The sequence below is a fragment of the Hypanus sabinus genome, chromosome 10 (genome assembly GCF_030144855.1).
Source record: "Hypanus sabinus isolate sHypSab1 chromosome 10, sHypSab1.hap1, whole genome shotgun sequence".
Classification (NCBI taxonomy): Eukaryota; Metazoa; Chordata; class Chondrichthyes; order Myliobatiformes; family Dasyatidae; genus Hypanus; species Hypanus sabinus.
The window spans coordinates 110013594-110039364 of NC_082715.1; the positions used below are offsets into that span (position 1 = coordinate 110013594).

The window sequence follows — 25771 nt, forward strand, 5'->3', positions numbered from 1 at the left end:
TTGGCAATTCAGGTGCTTATCTAAATGCTTGAATATTGAGTGTACCTGTTTCCATCACCCACTGCTCAGTTTCTGAAATGCACCATCCCCGGCTATATTCAGATGTATTTTTCCTGTACCATCTGAAGGGTAGTCATGTTCTGCCTTTAGAGTGGTGATTAGAACCGCATGCAATGCAACATTTATAGCCTAACCAGTGCTTTATAATGCTGTATCATAAACTTCTTGCTGAGTATTCTATGCTCTGGTTAATGAAAGTTGGTACAAAACCCTTGGTTCTCACCAGGAACCACCACATTCTGAAACAGTTATTACTGCACAAACATCAGGCTCTTGAACTGGTGTGGATAACTTCATTCACCACAATGCTGAACTGATTCTACAGACTCACTTTCATGGACTCTTTGCAACTCATCGTCTCAGTATCATCTTTATTTGCACAATTCGTCATCTTTTACACTTTGGTTGTTTATCAATCTTTGTTTATGTATAGTTTTTCATAAATTTCTATTGTATTTCATTTTTTTCTGTAAATACCTGCAAGGAAATGAATCTCAAGATAGTACATGATAATAAATTTACTTTGAACATCAAAAGTCCTGCCCTCAAGAACATCTTTTATTACCTCTTTGAAGAATGCAATGAAAGGATAGCTGCCATTCGGAACTGTACGTCCAAGGATATACAGTGTATCAGAAAGATAGGTTAGTAGGCAGAGGGGGTGGTGTGGCTCCGTGTAAAAGAAATAATAAATCATTAGAAAGGGATGACATAGAATCGGAAGCTGCTGTGTCTCTATGGGCTGAGTTAAGAAATGGCAAGGGTAAAAGGACCCGAATGGCTGTTGTATACAGGCCTCCAAACAGCAGCCGGGATGTGGATTACAAGTTACACCCAGGGGATAGAAAAGGCATGTCAGAAGGGCAATGTCATTATAATCATTGAGGATTTTAACATGGAAGTGGATTGGGAAAACCAGGTCAGTACTGGACCTCGAGAGAGGATTTGTAGAATGTCTAAGGGATGGCTTTTTAGAACAGCTTGTTGTTGACCCCACTAGGGGATTGGCTAATGATCCAGAGTTGATAAGAGAGCTTCAGGTTAAGGAATCCTTAGGGAACTGTGCTCAAAATATGATTGAGTTCACTTTGAAATTTGAGAAGGAGAAACTAAATTCCAATGTGTCAGTATTTCAGTGGAATAAAGGAAATGAGCATGAGAGGGCATAAAGGCATGAGAGGGGAACTGGCCAAAGTTGACTGGAAAGAGACACTAGCAGGAAGGACAACAGAGCAGCAATGGCTGGAGCTTCTGCGAAAAATGAGGGAAGTGCAAGACACATATATTCCAAATAAGAAATTTTTGAATAGAAGGAGGACACTACCGTGGCTGACAAGTGAAGTCAGAGCCAAAGTAAAAGCAAAAGAGAGGGCATACAAGAAAGCCAAAGCTAGTGGAAAGGTAGAGGATTGGGAAGCTTTTAAAAACTTGCAGAAGGAAACTAAGAAGGTCGTTAGGAAGGAAAAGATGGATTATGAAAGGAAGCTGGTGAATAATATAATCAGAGAAGATACTGAAAGCTTTTTTAAGTATATAAAGGGTAAAAGAGAGTTGAGGGTAGATATAGAACCAATTGAAAATGATGCAGGAGATATTGTAATGAGAGACGCAGACATGGCAGAGGAACTGAATGTGTATTTTGCATCAGCCTTCACAGTGGAAGACATTTGCAGTATACTGGGCACTCAGGAGTGTCAGGGAAGTAAAGTACGTGCAGTGAAAATTTCAACTGAGAAGGTGCTCAGGAAGCTCAATAGTCTGGGGGTGGATAAATCTCCTGGCCCTGAATGAATGCACCTTCAGGTTCTGAAGGAAGTTGCTGGAGAGATTGCAGAGGCATTAATGATCTTTCAAGAATCGATAGATTCTGGCATTGTACCAAATGACTGGAAAATTGTAAATGTTACTCTGCTACTTAAGAAGGGTGGGAGGTAGCAGAAAAGGAACTATAGACCTGTTAGCCTGACATCAATGGTTGGGAATTGTGGGAATCGATTGTTAGGGATGAAAGTACGGAACATTTGGAGGCACATGACAAGATAGGCCAAAGCCAGCATGGTTTCCTGAAAGGAAAATACTACCTGACTAACCTACTGCAATTTTTTTGAGGAAATTACAAGCAGGGTAGACAAAGGAGATGCAGTGGATGTGGTGTACTTGGATTTTCAGAAGGACTTTGACAAGGTGCCGCACATGCGGCTGTTTAGTAAGATGAGAGCCCATGGATTTACAGGCAATTTATGGGTGGAGCATTGGTTGATTGGCAGAAAGCAGAGAGTGGTCATTAAGGGATCCTATTCTGGCTGGTTGCTGGTTACCAGTGGAGTTCCACAGGGGTTGGTGTTAGGACCGCTGCTTTTTACGATGTGTGTCAATGATTTGGACTATGGGATTAATGGATTTGGGGCTAAATTTTCCAATGATACAAAGACAGGGAGGTGTGGGTAGTGCTGAGGAAACAGAGCCTGCAGAGACTTGGATAGTTTAGGGGAATGGGCAATGAAGTAGCAGATGTTGGAAAGTGTATGTTCATGCACTTTTGTGGAAGAAATAAACAGGCAGACTATTATTTAGATGGGGAGAGAATTCAAAATGCAGAGCTGCAAAGGGACTTTGGAGTCGTTGTGAAGGATATACTAAAGGTTAACCTCCAGGTTATGTTGGTGGTGAGGAAGGTGAAAACAATGTTGGCATTCATTTGTAGAGGTATAGAATATAAGAGCAGGGAACACTGTCGTACCTCAAGGATGCCTGCTTAGCCTACTGCTCTATTCTCTTGACGCTCACAACTGTGTGACTAAGCACAGCTCAAATGCCGTCTATACATTTATAGACGACACAACTATTGTTGGCAGAATTTCAGATGGTGACGAGGAGGTGTACAGGAACGAGATAGATCAGCTGGTTGAGTGGTGTCACAATAACATCCTTGCACTCAACATCAGTAAGACCAAGGAATTGATTTTGGATTTCAGGAAGGGGAAGTCCAGGGAACATGCTCGAGTCCTCATTAATGGATCAGCAGTGGAAAGGGTGAGTGATTTCAAGTTCCTGGGTTCAACATCTCTGAGGATGTATCCTGGGCCCAAAATGTTGATGCATTATAAAAAAGGCATGTCAGCAGGTATAATTCATTTGGAGTCTGAGAAGACTTGGTTTGTCACCAAAGACACTCACAAATTTTACAGATATATCGTGGAGAGCAGTTTAACTGGTTCCATCACTGTCTTGTATGGAGGGGCTACGACATTGGATCAGAAAAAGCCATAGAAAGTTGTAAACTCAGCCAACTCCATCAGGGGTACTAGCCTCTCCAGCATAGAGGACAACTTCAAAAGGTAATGTCTCAAAGAGATGGCATCCATAATTAAGGACCCCTTCACTCAGGACGTCTTCTCATTGCTACCATCAAGAAGGAGCTACAGAAGCCTGAAGACACATATGCATTGTTTCAGGATCAGCTTCTTCCCCTCTGCCATCAGATTTCTGAATGGGCAATGAATCCCTGAACTATCTTACAACTTCTCCCCCCTCTTTTTGCAGTAATATAATTCAATTTCTTAATATGTACTTATAATTTAAAATTATGTATTCCTGCTGCAAAATAACACATTTCATGACATATGTCAGTGGTATTAAATTTGATTCTTATTCTGAAGATCTCTGTCAAGGCCCTGGTATATTCCTCTCTGTCTTCCATAGTAACCTTTTAGCCCATTAAGACATCCAGTGCCTCTGTTTTAATGCTATCCTGCTCTAAAACGTTGTTCTTCCCACTGAATTCTCAAGCTACAATGCGCCTTCCCTTGGTATATAAATGATAAATTTATAACTGAGATGTATAAGTGAGAATTTAAGACCTCACCCAATTCTTGTGGCTTGCCATGTAGGTTGCCCCATAGTCTCTCATGAATCTCACTATTTTTTCCTTTAATTTTCTTTTTATCCTTAATATGCCTGGCAGTTATACTTCATGACCCCTCGCTACTCTTCTAATTTAACAAGATGTTATTGCTTATTCCTGTACTAGCTCAATGTACTAATATGCTGAAATGATCAGTATGGATGGCATGCAGAACAGAGTTTTTTCACTCTATCTTGCTATGTGCATATGGCAATAACAAACTAATATTGTTGCAGTTACAGAGAAAAGCACTGCAGGCAGACAATAAGGTGCAAGGACCATAATAAGGTAGATTGTGAGGTGAAGAGTCCATAACAGCTATCCATCTCAATGCCTTCCAGGATTCTCTGAATTTGCTGTCATTTCCTTTTACCTTATACTAGAGGTCAGTTCAAGTGGATAGGAAGTGTTCTTGAGCCTGGTGGTGTGTGCTTTCAGGCTTCTGATCTGATCAATAGGAGCGGAGAGGAGAGAATGTCCAGGGTGGCTGATTTACCTAGGCAGAGGGAGGTGTAGACTGATAAGTGGAGGGGAGGGTGGTTTGACTGACGGCTGTTGCAATATCAAGCTGTGATACATCTGGATTGAATACTTTCGATGGTGTACTGATAAAAATTGGTGAGGTTCAATGGGGGCATGTCAATTTCCTAAGCCTCCTGAGATTCGAGAGACACAGGAGCACTTTCTTTGGCATAGCATTTATGTGATTGGACTAGGGCAAGCTTAGGAGCTTGAAACTCAATACCATCCAGGTTTCTGAATTTGCTGTCATTACACTTTACCTTGACCAGAATACATTGGTCTTAACCTTTCACTATTTCACATTTAAATGCTTGCCAATTGTTGGTTGTGGAGCAGTCTCTCCCATATCCTGTCTGATGACATTGAAGTTGGCTTTTTGCCAACCAGGTTCTTTATTTCTGGATCAACTCAGAATTATGGCTGCTTTTTAAAAATGCTCTCCCACTGACATTCAAAGCATTTGCCAAGCTGCATTCCCCGTGATTAAGTGCAGTATTTCCTCTTCTCTAGATGTACTCTCTGAATTCTTGCCCAAAAATCCTCCTGGATGCACTTTGAAATTACTTCTTAACCTTTCACAATAGATTAGTCCCAGTTAGAGAGGGGGAGGTTGAAAATGCTGTTTCTGGATTTCAGTTCAGTATTCACAGACTTTAGTGAACAAAAACCTGTAGCCCGGTCTAAATACACAGCTGTTCAACGGATGTTGGATTTCCTAACCAACAGACCTCAGGTAGTCAGGGGACACAACTGCTCCTCCTAATCCTTCTTTCTCAACATGGGTGCCTCGCCCATGGCTGTGTGCTGAGCCTACTGTTGTACACTCCACTACATGGTCAAACACCTGAGTAATCCTATTGTCAGGTTTGCTGATGACCCAACAGATGGTAGGCCTCATCACCAACAATGATGAGATAGCCTACAGAGAGGAGAAGGAAGAGCTCGAGACCTGGTGCCAGGCAAATAACGTCTACCTCAGTGTTAATGAGATTTAGGAGATTGTTATCGACTTCAGGAGAACTCGCACCACTCACACCGCTCTCCAACTGGTGGCACAGCAGTGGAAGCTATGAGCACTTACAAACTCCTGGAAGTGCACATCTTGCACAACATCTCATGGTCGCAGAACACACCCCACCCTGTCAAGAAAGCTCACCAATGCCTCTACTTTCTGAGGAGGCTGAAGAGAGCTGGATTGAGCACATCAATATTCATAATCTTCTACAATTGCACAGTGGAGAGCATCCTAACTTGCTGCATCTCTGCATGGTAAGGAACTGCACTGCGGCAGATAGGAAGGCTCTACGTCAGGTAGCCATAACTGTCCAATGCATCACTGGCACCAGCGTACCTACCATCAAGGAAATATGTACAGATAGTTGCCAGCAAAGGGCCAGCAATGTCATGAAGGATCCAACCCACTCAGCTTGTGGACTGTTTGTCCCTCTGCCATCAGTGAAGAGCTATGCAGCATCTATGCCAGGACCTTCAGACCCAAAAAATTACCTTTCCCCAAACAGTAAGGCTGATAATCACCTCCACCCACTAACCCACCAGAGTGACCTGTGTACAGACATTCCTGTACCTAGTTTCACTTTATGGACGTACAATCAATGTATATAAGCTATCTTGTATATTTCTATTTATTGTGTTCTTTATCATATTGTGTTTCTTATGCTTCATCAAATCCAGAGTAAAAAAATATTTTGTTCTCCTTAACAGCTGTGTACTGGAAATGACATTGAACAATCTTGATCTCTTTACTGTTAAATCTGCAATACTCTTATATCCTCTGTTACTGTTGCAATCATTTTTTATATAAAAGTGAGCCCCAGTTCCTTCCCTGCAATCCCTGCAAACGGAAGAAGTGCTACGCCTGCCCCCACACTTCTTCCCTCACCACCATCCTCGGCCCCAGACAGTCCTTTCAGGTGAGGCACTACTTCACCTGTGAGTCAACTGGAGTGATATACTGTATCTGGTGCTCCCGATGTGGCCATTTATACATTGGGGAGACCCGCCGCAGACTGGGAGACCATTTCACCGAACGCTGGTGCTCAGTCCTCCAGCAGTGGCACGATCTCCCTGTGGCCACACACTGCAATTCCACAGACGACTCCCACTCCGATATGTCTGTCCATGGCCTCCTCTACCGTCAAGATGAGGCCACACGCAGGTCGATGGAGCAATACCTTATCTCCCGCTTAGGTAGGCTCCTACCTGCCGGCATGAACATCCAACTCACAGACCTCCGTTGATACCCCTGCCCCCCCTTACCCCATCCCTATCTATTATTTTAGTCTGGTTCTCTTTCTCTGTCCTTCCCCCCCCCCCCCCCTCACTATACTCTTCCCCCAGCCCTACCTTTCTTTCTCTTTTATTTCCCATAATTCTCCACCTTCCCCCAGCCCATTTCCCTACAGCCTATCACTTCCCAGCTCCCTACTTCATCCCTCCCCCCACTTCTTATCCCCACTCGACCATTCCATGTTACTTCACTTCTGATGAAGGGTTTCGGCCTGAAACGTCGTCACTACCTCCTCCCATAGATGCTGTCTGGCCTGCTGAGTTCTGCCAGCATTTTGTGTTTTTATTTGTTCCCAGTTATTTCTATTGCCAATATTATATCATTGTCATTAGTCAGGTACTAGTTTTAAAGCAGATGCATGATTTATCTCAGCTCTTCATTCATAGCCTAGTGCCCATTAGTGGGCCAAAGTACCTTTTCTGTGCTCAATGAATTTTATGAGGCAAAATTTTCATTTTACACTCTGAGTCTGGGAAGGTGGCAATCTCAGTGGGGAATTGTAGATAATCCAACAGTCTGGGCATCCATCCATGCCCAGTGAATGAAATAGTAGATAGCAGTTGCAACTAGCAATATGCTAGACCAACCCAGTAATTGTTCATGGCAAGCAAAAATGGGATTTGACAAAGTCAGCAAGAGTGTTTTTGAAAAGAGAAAATCATGTTTAGCGAATTTATTGAATTTTGAGGAACCAGAGAAATGATTGGGAGGTATCAGTAAATGCATTGTTTAAAATGTCATTAGGCTTTTGACAAGTATTTAATATGCAAAATAAATGTGCATGATTTTGGGGTTAATATGTTGGCATGTATAGAACATTGGTTGACTGACAGGAAAGAGAAAGGTTAGGTTTTATTGGCATCATGAGCAGAATAGGAGTCACGGGAAGTAGGACCTATTCTGGTGCTGTATGTTCTGTCTAATAATGAAATGAAGGGTGACGGGACTGATGTAGAAGAATGAGAGGTATTATCATAGAAACTTATGTAAAAAAAAGACATTTAACATGGTAGGATGAACCAAATGCAAGAAAGATGTTCCTAATGGCTGAAGAGTCCAGTACCAGGAATACAGCCATAGGATGTGCAGTATGCAATTTAGAATTTAAATCAAATAATGTTTTCAGCTTTGGGTAATTCTTTGGAATTCTCCTCCAAAGAAGGCAATGGAAGCCAAGTCATTACATATATTCCTGAAGGCTAATAATTAATGCCAAAGTGATGCAGAGATATGAGGAGAAGACATGATCAAAGTATGCAGTGCATGATCAAGCATGATGAAACAGGGTCTGATGGCATATTCTGTCTTTCCATAACAGGGCTAGACGTTGCTGCCCATTTGAGGAACCTACTTTTGCAGCATCACAGTTCATTTTTACCAAAGCTGTTCTGGAATTATAGCCACCCTTCTCTTTTCAGTCAAACCTAGAATTATTTAAAACACCAATGCTAAGAATTAAAATACTGTGTACAGTCTGATGACCATAATGGAAGATGTACAAGTATTAAACAGAGTTCAGCCAAGGTTTATGAGCATGTTGCTCGGCCTGAAGAATTATAGTCATGAGGAATAGGTTGACTAGGTTTGCCTTTTTGAAGCACTGAGGGGTGATTTAGCAGAGAGATATAAAACTAAGAGCATGAGTCAGATTAAAATGAAGTAGAAGACAGGAAACAGACATCACAGGGTTAAGTGGATTGTTTGAACAGTCAAAGGGGAGTTGAGGAAAATATTTTTGCTCATTTAGTTCTGTTTCGAATTAACTGACTAAAAAATGATGGAGACAGAAATGGTCAGCAATTTTAATCAGTGCACGGACGACTATTTGAAAAGCCTATAAAGCCTGTGGCGGAGACCTAGGAAGCAAAATGAATTAAGAGAATTTGGGGACAAGGCAGGGACTGGGTATTGATAGTGAATGATCAGCCATGATCTCAGAATGGCGGTACAGACTCGAGGGGCCGAATGGTCAACTTCTGCACCTATTGTCTATTGTCATAAGATTAATGGTTTTTGGCCAGAAGGGATAAATGCGTTAAATGATTCTGTGCCATAAATACCTGAGGTTTACCATAAATGTCACTGGTAAATCTTTCCTTGAAATTTTCCATTGAATATTTCAAACACTGGATAATATCCAGTCTTCTGCTTGTCAATATTTCAGTACTTCCACTCTTTAAGAAGGGTTTGGATAGGCTGATGAAGAAGTTCATTAGTCTGTTGCCTGGATTAGAATGTGTTAACTATAAGGTGAGGTTAAACAAACTTGTATTGATTTCTGTGGCGTGTCGGAGGTTGAGTGGAAACCGATAGAGGAATATAAAATTGAGAGGCTTTGCCAAGTTCGATGGTCTTTTTCCCAGTGTGTAAATGTCAACTACAAGAGGTTTTAAGGTTAACAGGAAAATTTTAAAGGGGATTTGCAAGGCAAATTTTTTTTTAATGCAGAGTAGTACTTGCCTGGAATATGCTGCTGGAGAAACTGGTGGAAACAGATTGGTTAGCAATGTTTAAAAATCATTCAGAGAAACACACGAACAGGCTAGATGTAGAGAGCTATCAGCCACCTGCAGGCATTATGGTTAACTGTCATGGTGGGCCAAAGGACCTGGCCCTATGTTATATTGTTGTACGTTCTATGTGGATGCATCGCTTGAATTACATGGAGAGAATATTGTGTGCAGTTATAGGAAAAATGTAGAGGCATTGAAGAAAGTGCAGAAGAGGTACATCAGAATGTTGCTTGGATGAGAGAGTATTAGCTATAAAGTGGGATTGGACAAGCTGGAATCATTTTCTGTGGAGTGTCAGAAGTTGAGGGGCAACCTGAAAGATGTATATAAAATTGCAAGAAAAATAGATCAGGTAGATGGTCTTTTTCCCAGGGTGGATATGTCAAATGGATGAAAACATAGCTTTAAGGTGAGTAAGGGAAAGTGTAAAGGTCTATGAGGCAATTCTTTTTGCACAGCGAGGTTAGATATCTCAAATGTAGTGCCAGGGCAGGTGGTGGAAGCAGATCCAAGAGCAATATTTAAGAGACAGTTAGACTGGCACATGAACAGGCAGGGAAAGGAGGGATAGAGACCATGTGCTGAGAGACATGGAATTAGTTTATGTTGGTGTCATGGTTGGCACAGACAAGGTGGGCTGAAAGGCATGTTCCTGTGCTGTACTATTCTGTGTGCTAAAGTTTATTTATAAAATATTCTATCGAGTTAGAACCTAACCATTTAATACAGTGCATCACTTATATCCTGCTAGCATATTAATGAAGACTAGGTATAAGGTACCTGAAATGGAAGAGAAAAGTGTGAATTATTAAAGGTTATTTTCCCTTTGAATGTAATGCTGAATATGCAGTTCTCTTTCCTCAATTCCATCTGGCAGACTTTGCCTGAATTACCAGTCACCTAACCAGTCATGAGCAATGTGATACAGGACTACAGTGTGAAATATTTATAAATGCCTCATTCTGCATTAGCAGCAGAAAAAATAACTCTTTAATGTTGCATGTCTCAATGTCCATTCAAGACCATCAAACATTAGAAAAATAGGTGTTGACAGATGTGCATTGACAGATGGTATGTGAAAATTTGCAGGTTGTGAGGTAAGGTAAAGAATATCTTCACTCTGTTTAAAATGATGCCGCTCTTGAGGAAATGATTATTTTGTAAATGAGTTACTGGTTTAGTACTACAGATGACTAAATAAATGTGCAGATGCAGTAAAATCACACCATTATGCCATTATAGTGTTGATTTACCTACCAGCAATATAACGGATCAGCATGTTGTACGTGGACTTAATCAATTGTGGGAAATCCATATAGTAGAGTTTTCAAAGAAAAAAACCTGACCAGTCTGTCAACCCAAATCCAAACCAATAAAGCTGAACCCAAACTGCACTCTGAAATGGTCTAGAAAGCCATTCATTTGAGACAGGTCATTATGATAGGTTATGAGATTAAAATCAGGCAGAAGTTTTGGTATTAGCTGAAGCTACATTTGGACGCGATTTGAGTCACTCAAGGATAATATCTCAACAGGCTGATGCTATAGAGCTGTACAGAGCTGTGCTGGAACTGGGAGAACTATTAGCATCATACTTGGAGAATTATATAAAAATGTTCCAAGTGCTCATCACTATCCCTGCATGTACCATGCCAGTTGGAGGGAAGGTATAGTAATAGGATACTCCAAATTGATTCTGTATTCCAAGGTGTAAGGTCAAAAATGGGTTAAGAACTTTCTCTGCTTATCTCCTTCCACTTGTTCTCAGCAGATGAGCAGTGATTTATGTTGAGAACGATGCTGGACAAACTTTGAAATCTGCAAGAGCACAAAGCACTTCAGACGGGAGACTTGATCTGAGTGTCTGTTCTGAGTACCGAAAAGCATGGCTGATGGCCTTAGACTGCAGGAAGTGGAGAGAGGACTGACATGAAAGAAGACATTGACCTCATTCTCACCAATGTACTTGTTACAGATGAATGACCCCATTTGATCGTATCAGAAGTGACTACCTTCTGGAGATGTCTGGCTTTTCATTAAGAAGAACTCCATTGTGTTGTTTTATGCTAACATTGGGCCAAATAAAGCTGGTATAGGCTACTTTGTGTTTATATTGCCATTCATTAAGATTATGGTTGATTTTTATGGCATTGCCATTTAGCTACACTAGCCACAAATAATAAACATAAGCAGAAGTAGACTAATTAGCCCCTTTAGTTCCCAGCCCCATTCCGGAGGAGTTGGCTAATGTAACATTAGTCTCAAGACCATTTTCCCCATTCACATCCCATATATCTCGATTCTGTTGTTTAAATGCCAGTTTCTGCCTTGAATATATTAAGGTTATGCATCTCTAAGTCGAGAATTTCAAAGATTTGCCACACTTTTAGAGTGTTTTCTCTTCATTTCTGCCTTGAATAAATATCCCTTTCTCTGAAACTGTCTTTCAGTTCCAGTTTTAAGAATGATACAGTAGTGTAGCAGTTAGCTCAACACCATTACAATGCCAGTGACCTGGGTTAAGGAGCCATTTTAAGGAGCTTCTGCTGTATGTTCCCCCCATAATCCCGTATGTTTCTTCCACCCGTATGGTGCTCCACTTTTCTCCCACATTCTAAAGACGTACAGGTTAGTAGGTTAAAAAAAAATGTCCTCATAATCCAGCCTCAATTTCCTTAGAATATTTTTTTTACCTAAAGTAGAATAATTGCAGGCAGGCAGTATATTGAAGTCCATCATTGCAAACTGGCTCGTAATGCTGTTGCAGATGTGAGAAGCCAACATGAGCAATGCAGAGGAATTAAAATTAATATCTCACTCAGAATGAGCATGCATGGCATTTTATACAGTTTGGTACAAGAGTAATGATTGGCAGCACACAAGAAGTGGCCGTGATCATTTTTGCTGAGGCCTGAGGACAGATAACAACCTGGAACATCAATTGATTGATGCACAAGTTGGAGGAACGAGACTTCTGGTAGAATTTCTCCATTTGCAATTGTATTTCATTCTCTAACTTTTACATGTTTTGTAATCTATATTGGTTTTGGTGAAAACTTTGACGAGGTCCTATATGGAAGACTGAAACAGAAGATTAGGGCCCAAGGGATCCAAGGCAAGGTGACGTGGCAAAAGTAGACTGAGTGATGACAGAGAGTTGTCCTGTGGTTGGAAACCTGTGACTAGTGGTGTCCCACAAGGATCAATGTTGGAAACCTTGCTGTTTGAAAGTTGTGTGAATGACTGAATATAGATGAAGGAGACACGATCAGTAAGTTCACATGTAGTTTGGAGGAGTTGTTGTCGATGTGAGTGATATTGATGTGTTGGGAAATGGGTGTTTAAGATGCTGGGTATTATGAGAGCAGAGAGGTTATGTTCCAACTTTATCAAATATCAGGAATACTGTATGCAAATTGAATCACCATGTTATAGGAAATCTATGATAGCATCAGAGATGTTGCAAAAGAGTTTCACCAGGATGGACCATTTCAATTAAGAGGAGAGCCTGGAGAGCAATGCACACACAAAATGCTGGAGGAACTCAGCAGGCCAGGCAGATCTATGGAAAAATGTACAGTTGATGTCTCTGCTCAAAACATCGACTGTACTTTTATCCATAGATGCTGCCTGGCCTGCTGAGTTCCTCCAGCATTTTCTGTGTATTACTTGGATTTCTAGCATCTGCACATTTTTTTTCTTGTTTGAGAGCATGGAAAGGCTGGGTTTCTCTTCTTTGGAGCAGAGGATTTATGGGAGATATAACTGAGGTGTATAAAATTACAAGAAGTATAAATAGTGTTGATTGCAGAATACTTTCCTGCATTTGAATGGTAGTTAAAACAAGTGGAAGTAGATTTAAGGTAAGGGATTCTGAAGGATCTGAATGTAGTGGATGTCTGGTATGCATTGTCTGAGAATGGAATGGTGGCAGAGTCACTGATAGCATTTAAGTGTTTAAACAAGCATTTCAATCACCTGGACATAGTCCAAGTCCTGAAAGGTGCTTACACTCTGTTACATACTATATTTCTATATGATTGACTCTGTTGTGTCTTTGATATTGGGTCCATTTGTCTGATGACTATTGATGACTATTTTCAGCTATTTTATACATTTCACAATCATTCATAACTAACTTGTCTATTTTTCTTATTCCTTACTATTCCTGTGTCTCAGGATTTTGTTGGATCTGAATGTCTTGAGGTGAATTCCAACTGGTTAAGATCTTGTGCCATTGCCTTATCAGCTTGAGTCATGAGTATTCTGAGGGGATAACAAAGAAGTTTAATGCAGGCAGTTTGGTTGGTGTTCCCTATATGGACTTCAGTAAGGTATTTGACAAGATCCTGAATTGTAACCTGGTCCAGAAGGTGAGGGCACATGGGATCCATGCAAGCTGGCCTATTGGATCCAAATTGGCTTGGTCATAGAAGACAGGGTGCTTTTCTGATTCAAAATTTGATGCTAGTGGTATACCACATAAGTTGATGCTGGAACCCTTATGCTTGTGATGTATGTTAAAGATTTTGATGTGTAAGTTAAAGGCATAATTAATAAGTTTGTGAATGAAATAAAAGTTGGTGGTGTTGTGGAAAGTGAAGAAAGTTGTCAACGCTGACCTGTATGTCTAACTATAATAAACTGTAGATCAGATGCAACATAAGATGATGCGATAGTGGTTAGAATTTAATCCCAAGTGTGAGCTGATGCATTTTTGAAAGTTAACTCTAACTTGGCCATGTATAGTTGAGGGTAGAGTATGAAAGAATAAAGAGACATGGCGGTTACGTCCATAATTTCCTAATAGAAGCATTATCGGTAGGTCAGGACACAATATAAAAGTTATGAAACTTTACTTGCAGTGTTGATTGTATTTCTGGTGGTCACACTTTAGGAAAAATGTGGTTGCACTGGATAGAGTGCAGAGGAAATTAACCAGGATTTACTTATTTAGAGAGAGAGCCCTTCCTGTCTCCTGAGCCATGCTGCCCAGCAGCCCACCTATTTAACACTTCTAATCACAACGACCAATTACCCTGCTGACCAGTACATACATGGACTGTGGGAGGAAATCTGGAGCACCTGGAAAACCCATAAACCCATATAAACTCCTTACAGACGGCACCAGAATTAAGCCCCGAACTCCGTCCTGAACAGTAAGTGTCCTGCTAACCGCTACACCCTCTTGGCACCATCCAGGATGTGCCTGGATTGTTAGACTTTTAGGTTTAGGGAGAGACTGGATTGGCTGATTAATTTTCCTTGGAAGGGAAGGAGGCTGAGAAGTCACTTGATAGAGGTGTGTACGATTATAAGCGGCATCAGTAATACAGATGATCAGAATAACTTTCACCTTTGCAAAAAGGTTAACATGATTACTGAAACTGGCAATTACTTTGTCAAATTTGTTACTTTCATTTATCCTCTGCCTTATGTTTTCATACATTTCACTGAGGGTGGGAAATAAAATGATGGCTTTGAGACTTCTCTTTATTTTTACATCCTAAGTAAAACTTAAGTGTTATTTAAAAAGCTGCATCTTTTAGCCAACTTCAGCAAAAAGTGTACAAAATGAGCAAATTCATGCATTCAGAAATTTTCCTATGGATCTAATGTTGTGGGGCGTAATGGCAAAAAGAGCTGGCAGCAAGTGAATTAAATTTTCGTTGATACTAAATTGACTATCAGATGCTGGCAGAACATTTGGTGTTGAACACTTTGCTCATAGATATTTAAGATTATTCTGTCCCTTTAAAGGGAATGGTCAACAACTAGTCCAAATACAGGAAATGGATTCCACTGTCTTCTGTTTGTTATTGGAGGTTGTCTTTAGAGTCAAATGCTTTGTTGATATTGATTTTGGACATTCACCTACAAGGAGCTGATGAAGGCATGTTTTTCCTCTTGGGAATTTTACTAAGGTGAGCTTTCATATCTTTGTGGAACCTTTATCAATTTTGACATTTCAGTTTTTGGCAGGCTTTGTAGTTTTTTCAATATAAATTAGTGCAACTAGGCAATACATTAGCTAATCAGTTATGAAGATGAGCTTATAGTGTCCTACATAAATGGTCTGGAGCCAGATGAAATATGAATCATTTGATTAACGTATATCATTTCAAGATTTTAAGGGTTGTAAAAAAAGGCTTTTGGCATGTTGATCATAGCTTTTGGCACACTGGCTGCATCATTGTGTGGTCTGGAAGCTGCAAGTCATTGGACTTCAAGACCCTACAGAGGATAGTAAAAAAGGCTTAGATGACCACTGGAGTCTCCCTTTCCACTATTTGTGACATTTACCTGGAGCACTATATCCTCAGAGCCCAAAAGCATTGCTAAGAGTCCCTACCACCCATCCCACTAACGCTCTGATCCACTACCATCAGGAAGGAGGTACAGGAGCATCAAGACTGGGGCTGCCAGACTGGTTAACTGCTTCTTCCCTTAGCCTGTCAGACTATTGAGTATCCTCCCATCACCAAGGTCTCGATCACCAGGACAGTGAGCTGTTTACTGCACTGTTTATAGGGGGAGTTTGAATAGGTTAGGACTTTATTCCATGGAGCATAGGAAATAAGGGAAAATTTGATAGAGGTATGCAGAATTGAATGGTATGGATAGGGTATATGTAAACAGGCTTTTTTTTACAGAGATTGGGTGTGACTAGAAGTCATAGGTTAAGGGTGAAAGGTGAAGTATTAAAGGGGGACCCGAGGGGGATGTGCTTCACCCAGAGGGTTGGTGAGAGTGTGGAGTGAGCTGCCAGTGGAAGTGGTGAATGCAGGTTCGATTGCAGCATTTAAGTGAAGTTTGGATAAATAGATGGATGGGAGAGGTATGGAGGGCTATGGTCCAGGTATGGATCAACAGGGCCAGCACAACAGGAACTAGCTGGTCTGAAGAGTCTGTTTCTGTGCTATTAATGCATCATAACCGTATCACATTTCTAGTTTGTCATTATAATGAACCAACATGTTATAAGAAATCAAAATATCTGCCAATGCAATTTCGCTGTAGCCAAGAGCAATTTATTGCAACACAGCTGTTAGTGGTTCTTTCTGTAACTTCACTACAAGTGATTGTTATCTATTTCGATGCAGCTGTAATTTTAATTTCAATGCAGTTGCTTGCTGCTGGTTCAGTACAATGTATGGCAATTATAAAATAGCTGGAAGAGTTGCATTCATAGCTAATGACTTGTAGTTCTTTCTATTCTAAATCATGTCCATATTCATCTCTTACCCATTAAAGTGCTGAAGTATTGCTCCATCCTGATTTTTAAAAATTAACTCAAAGTTAGTTACGGTTAGAGCTCGTATCCATAAACCAAAGCCCCACAGGACCCGACTACGTGGAGTTTAGGTTAAATGATACAGCATAATAAATGATAAAACACTTGGGTTGTGTCATGATGAGCTGGCACAGTGGATTGTTGCATCCAGGTCAGGATGATTGTTTGTGAATTTTGTTCTTCATCTGTTCTTGGTGTTTTAACCTCAAATATTTAAAGTTGTTATATCTTTACAGCAATGGTCAGGTATGCAAAAATTATAAGCCATTAAGCTCAGAATCAGAATCAGAATCAGACTTTAATCTCCAAGTACCTGTGCACATACAAGGAATTTACTTCCGGCAGATGTTGTCTCTCTGCTCATAATAATAATGATAAATATAAATGAAAGTATAGATTATACATACAAGTAGTGCAATCCAAGTAATAGTTAGCCGACAGTTAACCGGCAGTTAACTGTTCAGCAAAGTGACCGCAGTAGGGAAAAAACTTCTCCCGTGCCTATTAGTCTTAGTCTGGAGGGATCTGAAGCTGTGTTTAAGGTGAATTTATTCCAGTTGTTGGAATAGATGTTCCAGCTGTTGTAACACTTGTTAGCCCTCTCTGTTAACATTTATCAGATGAGATTGTGAGCCATAGAATGTCATACGTCACAAAGCACGGAAGCTGGCCCTTTAGCCTACATTGCTAATGCTTGCTGTCAAGAACCTAACTATACTAATTCTGTTTTCCAGCGCTCAGCTCTCTGCCCCCTTAGCCCTGGTATCTGAAGTGCTCATCAAAGTATTGTTAAATGTTGTGAAATAGCCTGCCTCCAATGATCCTACAGTCATACTTCCTGCATTCATCAATGACAAAGTGTCCCAGCATTAATCCCTGAGGCAGACTACTGGTCTCATGTTTCCAATCACAAAAACAATCATCACCACTGGCCTCCAATCGTCACACTAAATTGTCCTGTTTCTTTGGGTTGCTAACTTCTAGACCTATCCTCCATGTGAAATATTGTCAGAGGCTTTATTCAAGTCTATCTGTACTACATGAATTGTATTCATTTTCTGGGTTAATTGGCATGGAATTTGAAAGGATTGGAGAGCACATGGGTATCTCATGTGATTTTGATTAGTCATTGCAGTGTTTACAGACCAATAGCTATTGAGCATGGACAAGAGTGCAGTTCGTGCCTCCTTTGAGGTTTACTCTTCAATTAAGATACCCTCATGTTGGCTTCTTTTCTTTCATGCAACTCAGCTGTCTGCCCTTTTCAATCTTTTCATTTCTTTGCCCAAAAGTTCATCTCCTTTGTTTGCCTCGCTGTGGTGCCTACTAAACTGCTGACTTTCTGTTTTTCAAAGTAGGTTTTTATTTTGTTCTTGCAAATGCTGTTCATCTTGAATGCATGGCATAATTTCAACAGTCCTTAAAGTTATATTTGTTTATTTTCAAACAGGTTGTTACAGCAACAGAATGAAGAGCTGCTTCGAAAGCTGACCCATAGCACAAAAAAGTTGGAGATGATGGAGGCCGACTTTGAGTCAAGCCGACATTACCTTGAGGCAGAGCTGAACCATGCCCGAGAAGAAGTGGACAAACTGAAGGACAAATTCCGCAGGTGAATGGCCAAAATGTTGTCGTCCGGGGTGTGTGGCCTTTTTTTAAAGCACCAACTTTTGTTTATCAGAAACTTTGCATAGTAATTTCAAGCTTGTATTGAAAACTATGACTAAAACATGCTGCTTTTCTAATTTTTAGACTAAAGGCTCGATTAGTATTGGATAGATAGGAGAAACAAGTCAGGGATGGAACAGAAACTAATTTGCATAGTACAGTGTATCTTATTGCATTATATTTGAGCTTTGATATGTTTATTTGTAAATCACATAAGTGCACTCATTCTCTACAATTTGCACAGTCTGTAAAAGTCATCCTCACACTTTTATGTGTGATGTGCAGTAGCACAGGTAAATATCTGACACTAGGAGTCTGCATAGAAAATATTTTGATGTATGATATTCAATTGAACCATCAGTAGTTGAAGTTCGGCCACCATCCTCTGCTTCTGAAACCTCCTGTGGGCAATCAGATTTTCCTAACAGTCCAATTTCTTTAGCTGTGCTCTTTGAAAGGCTGCTTAGCAATTTACACCAGTATGCAATGTGCTCCCATTCACCTGTAGCAGGGAGGTAACAAATATCTATGTGTAACTAGGCTTGGTGTAGCAACAACTTCTTCACCTTGAAGTGCTTCTATGAGGTTCCTGGAGCTTACAATCTCATCACAGACTGGCCAAATATACCAGCGACCTTGTGGAAAAGGTTTAAGTTTACACATTCTTTTCCCAAACAGAAGCTACACTATCTGGAAACATAAAACAAATCTTTATTTCTGCTTGAGCTTTCAAGTTTTAGGATCATTCCAACTGGCAGCATCTGTTCCCTTCAGAAGAAATATCTCACAATCAAGACTATAAATCCACAATTCCTTTATTTCTTGATGGTCCATATTAGCTGCCATATTTCAGCTGCTTGACCAAATGGAAAACTGGTTTCTGAGATGCACGGACAATTATAACAATATAGGCACAGGACCACAAAAAGACCATAGTCTGCCAAAATTGGATATTTTTCATTTAATTGCATTATTTGGGCATTGCTGTTGGTCAGAATTTGTTCAGACATAATTACCCTTGCAAAAGTTGAGTGTTGCCTTAAACGATTGCTGTCCTGTTGGGGAAGGTTCCTGCAGCGCTGGATTGAGAGTTCCAGGATTTGTACTCAGCACTGATGAAGACGAAACAATGTATTCCAAGATGAGGTCCTGATGAGGGGTCTCGACCACCATATGTTGACAATTCCTTCCTTTCCCTGAACCCTTCCCATTCACCTCCCACCCCAAACAGGTATTCCTTGGCCCACTCTGTTCCTCCAGCAGTTTTTTTTCCCTCTCTAGTTTATAGCATCTGCCGAAACTTGTGTTCATGTGTACTTCTTGCTCTTGTTCTTTATGGTGAAAGAGATTGCAGACCTGGTGATAATGTCAGGGTAGCCTGGGTGAGAAGCTGTTGTGGAGTTAACAGTAGCCACTGTGCTGATTGTGGAGGAGCTGTTGATGATGTATCAACCAAGCAGCTGCCTTTACTCTAGAGAATGAAAATATTTGGCTCAGCATTCATCCAGGCATGTAGAAAGTCTCTTAGAATGCCTTGACTAATTAGAAAGTGTCTTTACTGTTTTGAAGTGAATCAATCACCATGGAATACCTAATCACTGGCATATTTTGGAGATACATGATTAACATGACAGAAGTCCAGTGGAGTGTTTTGATGTTGGAAGTCTTGCCAATGGTAATGTCATTGAATATCAAGGTTAAGTGGTTTGATGCTTGCGTCTTGGGGATGGTCATGTGAATCATAGTACAGGTGGGCCATTCTGCCGAACTCATCCACACTGGCCAGTTGGCACCCTTTTGTATTAGACCCATCACCAGTTATTGATTCACAGCCCTTTATGTCGAAGTGATTCATGTGCTCATCATGACTTATTTAATGTTGTTGGTGACCCAGTGCTAACCACTTTATTGGGCGGTGAATTCCTGGTTCTCACCACTATCTGACATAGAAAGATTGAGCACCAGAGCACAGATCTCGGCCTTTCAGCCCATCCAGTCTATGCCAAATGGTTATTTTGCCTAGTCACATCAACTTGCACCTAGAACACAGTCCTCCATCCCTCCCTCCCCCAAGTAATGAAGTTTCCTTCATATTTGCTCTAAAATTTTCTCCACCCACCACCTGCATAGCAAATCTGTGTCCTAAATTTACCAGCATTTGATGTGGGGAGAAGTTCCCTACAATCTATCTTATCTCTTCTTATGGTTTTAAATGTCTCCTAGTTTCTCCGTGTTCTTCTCATAACTGAACTACTCCATCTGAGGCAACATTTTGGTGAATCTCCTCTGTTCCCACTCCAACATTATCTTTCCTATGCATTGGTGATCAAAACCACCTGGAATACTCCAGCTGAGAGCAGATGTGCGGGGAATGGTGGAAATGTCTCTGGCTGGCCTCCACCCGTGCATCAATGGAGAGAGAAACCTGCTTCAGCGGCCTTGGAGCCCAGTGTCAACCCTTTACTGACATTGTAGTAGGTACCATTTAACAATGCAAGAAAAATTGTAATCAATATGTATTGGACTTTTGGGAAGATTAATGGTAGGATATTGAAAGAGGTGATTAAATATGGTAAAGGGGGGGGTCTTTGGATCTTTGTTTTAGCTTTGAATTGAATGGCTTTCCACATCAATTAATGGTTGTCGAAATGTCTATTTGCCATGTTATCTGTAACTGCTCGTGAACTGTGTTTCCTCTGCCCTTGTAGATTACAGAACAGTTACACTGCATCCCAACGAACAAATCAGGAGCTGGAGGACAAACTGCGTGCCCTGGTGAGTGATCACACTGGTGCAGTTCCTATTTGAAAGAGAGTTGTTTTAATTTTCATAGCTTGCAGTCAATACACATCGATTCCACTTCAGAAGGCAGGTTTAACCTTCAGCATGCTTAACGTAAAAGGTAGCATCTTAAGTTATTGTATTCAGAAAACTTGGCACATTATGTTTCACTGTATTCATTCCCTTTTTCTCAGTTAGGTTGTATTGATTTCTGGTGCCTAGGCCACAATGTTGATATACTCAAGATCTATCGTTGTAGACAAATAAATGTTTCCAAGTTGAACTCACCTGAAAGGCTCCCTGGATAAATGCATCCTCTTCATAGACTGGTGCAAAACCCTTGCAGATAACTGCTGAAATTTGTGGAATACACTATGTACTTCATTTTCTACAGCAGGACGATGTGGGATCCAGGCATAAACTGTGGAAAGAGCATGCAACATCATAAACAATCCACCCCACCATCTTCTCACCCCACCCAGGCCTATCCAGCAATGCCCATTCCCTACAAGAGTATTAACTCAGCTTTCCAGTTGGTCTAAATACTCTCTTTCTGTGCTTTAACTGTTCGATAATTCTAAAGGTTTGAGACCTCATCTGTACCCTCTCCAAGAATTTGAATTCTTAAGTGCATTGCACAGTTACACTGCATCTGAGGCCAAACTATCAGTTTATAAAGGCTGAACATTGTATTTTCCTTTGTATTTACTGCACCTGTCTAAAAACCTAGTATATGCTTTCTTACTAAACTTATCAACTTGCTTTGCCAATTTAAAAAGAATAGTGAATGTATACCCCAGAATTTTATGTTCCTGTGAGTGCATGTTCTCCTGAGGTAGAAAGTGTTATATACAGATAAGCGGACATCTGGCAGTTGGGAAATTTATATGTGAGATAGGAAAAGTTCAGGGCTAGCATATACCTGTTTGAGTGAAGCGCTAAGTTGGTAAGATCAGGAGACCTTGGTTGACAAGAGATATTGAGTAGTCTGGTCAGGAAAAAGGAGGCATGTGTTAGCTTTAGGCAGCTGGGACGAATGAAGCAAGTTCCTGGAAGCAACCTAAGGGTGTAACAGTCACTTAAGAAAAATAGGGTTAAAAAGGTCATGAGATATCCCTGGCAAATAAGAATTCTGTCAGATTCTCTGCATATTAAGCATAGTAAGGAAGAAAGTAGGTCCATATAAGGATCAGTGTGATAATTTAAGTGAAGCCTCAGAAAGTGGGAGAGAAACTAAATGAATATTTAGTGTCTGTATTCATCGTGAAAAAGGATGTGGAAGGTACTGAGTTCAGGGACACAAACACTGATACCCTGGATCATATCAACACTATTAAGGAGGTGGTGTTTATGGTCTTGACACACATGAAGGTGGATAATAAGGTGTTATAGGAAGCAAGGAATGGAATTTTTGGGGGCCCTATCATTGTTAACCAAAGTAGGGTACGAGAAGACTGGAGGGTGGCTAATATTGCTACTTAAAGAATGGCAGCAGAGAAAATCCAGGGCTCTACAGGCCAGAGAACCTTACATTAGCGATGGGAAGGTTTTTAGAAGGAATCCTGAGAGATAGGATTTATTTGTATTTGGAAATGAGGGACAGATTAGGGATAGTTGACATAGCTTTGTGTATTGGAAATCGTGTCACAAATTTGGTTGAGTTTCCTGAAGAGCTAATCAAGAGGATTGACAATGGCAGGGCAGGAGGGGTTTTCTACAGACCATTGACAATATGCTGCAGAAGATTTAAATGGACAGAGTTCACAGTGTGATGAAGGCAGCATTAGCCATAGCCACATTGAACTTCACGGTCCGATATGTTGAGTATATGAGTTGGGATGTTGTGTTACACCTGTAGAAGATGTTGGTTAGGCCTTATTGCGAGTATTGTGTGCATTTCTACTTATTGTGCAGACAAGGTTCATAAGGATGCCTCCTGTATTGGAGAGATTGAGTTATAAGAAATTGTATCTGGATCTGTTTCCCCAAGGGAGTGAAGGAATATGCTGAGAGGTAACATGATTGAGATATATAAAATGATGAATGGCATGGATAGATAGTGTCTATTTCGCATTTTAGGAATGTTTAAGGTGAGAGCAAGGGAGTTCACAAAGAGAGTGAGGTTTACATGTGATCTAAGGGGTGCATATTTAACACACCAAGCTGCCAGAAGAAGTGGTGGAGGACAGGGATAGTATAACATTTAAGAGGCATCTGGAGAGATAGTTGAATGAACAGGACTTGGAGAGATCTGGGCAGACAAGTGTAACCCTTACCCAACAGGCTGGTATATGTCTAGGGGAAAAAGGAGATCCAGCCACTCTCCAACACACCTCCCGTACACGCAGGTGCTGTGAGAATCGAGTTAATGCCTCGCGCCCGCCAACAGTACCAAACCCACAACAAATACCGTTATGAAATACACTTTAAAGAGTTTACTAAAATTAAAAAAGTAGTAGGCAATACAATTTTATATATATATATATATATATATACAAGGAAAAAAACAAAAGGCGCCAATCAAAGTTCAGTCTGTTTAGTGCACTCGTTGGAGCTCAATCAACGAACCAATCGACCCATCCGGCCGTCGCACCTGGGACCACCCCGGTGGTCTTACGAACAGTCCAGCACACGTCCACCTTCCTCGGCGTCTTCCTCGGCCTCTCCAAAAAACCCGCGAAAACCCCTCCCCCAAGTTCCCAGCATCACAAGACACAATGACATTCCCCATTGATTAACAAATGAATACAGTTACCATATCAGCCATTCTAAAGTGAAACAACGGTGAGAGAAACACTTACCCGACAAAGAAGCATTCCTACTTGTAACAAACCAAAGAGGCCATTCTGAGTAACATACCCAGGACATTGTACATTCTCTCCCCACCAGCAAATGTCATGCCCTCATGGCATTACTAGAGGTCCCCAAAGCTTCTTGCAACACACAAAACCCAACCCAGGTGCAGAAAGCAGTGACATAACTACCCAGAGCAGTAGAAATCACACTCGGTTCTCCCGGTACCACGTATGTCAACCGCTCCGGGGGGGCGCCTAATCCTCTGAGATCTCCATACCCCTTCTGCCCCACTGGGCTCCCTCGTCACCTGCGAACCCACTGTCTCGGACACCCCAGGTCTACCTGACAGACCCGCACCCCCTTCCTCACAGGGGTCCTCCCTCACCCGAGATCTCTCCGGCTCACGCTCGGGTTCCACCCTCTCTCCCACCAATGTAGGCTGCCTCTCCATCTGACCCTCAAGACCTTCCCTCCTCTCACCCAATTCAGTATGGGAAGGGCCAGGAGCCTCCTCTCCTGGTACTGGAGCACCAGCGAATGGGAACAGGACCCACTCATCTGAGTCATCCTCCTCTGAATCGGTAGCCATTCCCGGGTGAGGGACTCGTCCCCGCTCTTCAGCAGCGGGCTCTTCCCGTTCTCCGCGCCCGCAGAGTCCTTGTACTGGGCGTAACCTCCCACTCGGGCTCCTTATCCACCTGCACCGCTTGACCCAGTGGCAGCAGGTGATTCCTATGGAGTACCTTGATAGGCCCTTTTCCATCCTTGGGTTTCACCCGGTAAACTGGCAGGTTCGGCATCTGGCTCTCTATTACATAGGGGCTGGCCGCCCATCGATCTGCCAACTTGTGCTTACCAGGGAGTCCCAAATTCCGTAAAAGGACCCGGTCGCCTGGTAATAATTGTACAAACTTCACCTTTCGATCATACCGCATCTTATTCCTCTGATTTTGTTTGGTAGCTGCCGCCTCGGCCAACTCGTACGCCCGCTGTAACTCCCTCTTCATGTCGGACACGTACTTTAGATGGGACTTCCCGGGAAATTCACCCACTCCACCTCCAAAACACACGTCAATGGGCAACCTCGCTTCCCGCCCAAACATCAGATAATAGGGCGAATACCCTGTAGCATCATTGCGAGTACAATTGTAACAGTGAACCAATTGTCCAATATGATGACTCCACCTGCTTTTCTGCCCAATCTCCAGCGTCCCGAGCATATCCAACAGGGTCCTGTTGAATCTCTCTGGCTGAGGATCTCCCTGTGGGTGGTAAGGGGTAGTCCTGGATTTCTCAACCCCAAGCATAGTCAGTAATTCCTGGATAAGGCGGCTCTCAAAGTCCCGCCCCTGATCACTATGGATTCGCCTGGGAAGGCCATAATGCACAAAGTACTTCTCCCATAACACCTTCGCCACCGTCGTCGCCTTCTGATCCTTGGTGGGAAATGCCTGAGCATAGCGAGTGTAATGATCGGTGATGACTAATACATTCGCGGTGTTGCTGGTGTCAGGCTCAATCGACAGGAAATCCATACATACCAGGTCCAGAGGTCCCGCACTCTGCAAGTGCGAAAGTGGAGCCGCCAACGCTGGCAGGGTCTTCCTCTGGATGCAACGACGGCATCCCCTACAGTATTCTTCGACGTCCCCCCTCATCCGGGGCCAGTAGAACCGGTCTTTGAGTAATCCATATGTCTTTTCCACCCCCAAATGTCCAGAATCATCATGTAAGGCCTGGAGTACAGCCTGGCGATACTCCTCCGGCAGGACCAGTTGCCAACAGCGGGGTTGGTCCGGAGGCGTCGTTACCCGGTACAAAATTTTGTTCTTTAACTTCAACCGAGACCACTCCTTCAACAACAGAGGCACGTATGGGTGTTTCGCCTTCTCAGCCAACGCCCCATCCCCCTTCTCGACCGCTCT

At 41.8% G+C, this 25771-nt stretch overlaps 1 protein-coding gene across 4 annotated transcripts in view; it reads left to right on the forward strand.

The window, feature by feature from the left end:
- tjap1 (tight junction associated protein 1 (peripheral)) overlaps window positions 1-25771 on the forward strand; it is a 172661-nt gene that overhangs the window by 86564 nt on the left and 60326 nt on the right. For all 4 annotated transcript variants that reach the window (XM_059982620.1, XM_059982619.1, XM_059982618.1 and 1 more), the window contains 2 exons: window positions 18052-18213; window positions 20978-21044. In XM_059982620.1, the coding sequence (XP_059838603.1) occupies window positions 18052-18213; window positions 20978-21044 (229 nt within the window). The remainder of the gene's footprint in view (window positions 1-18051; window positions 18214-20977; window positions 21045-25771) is intronic.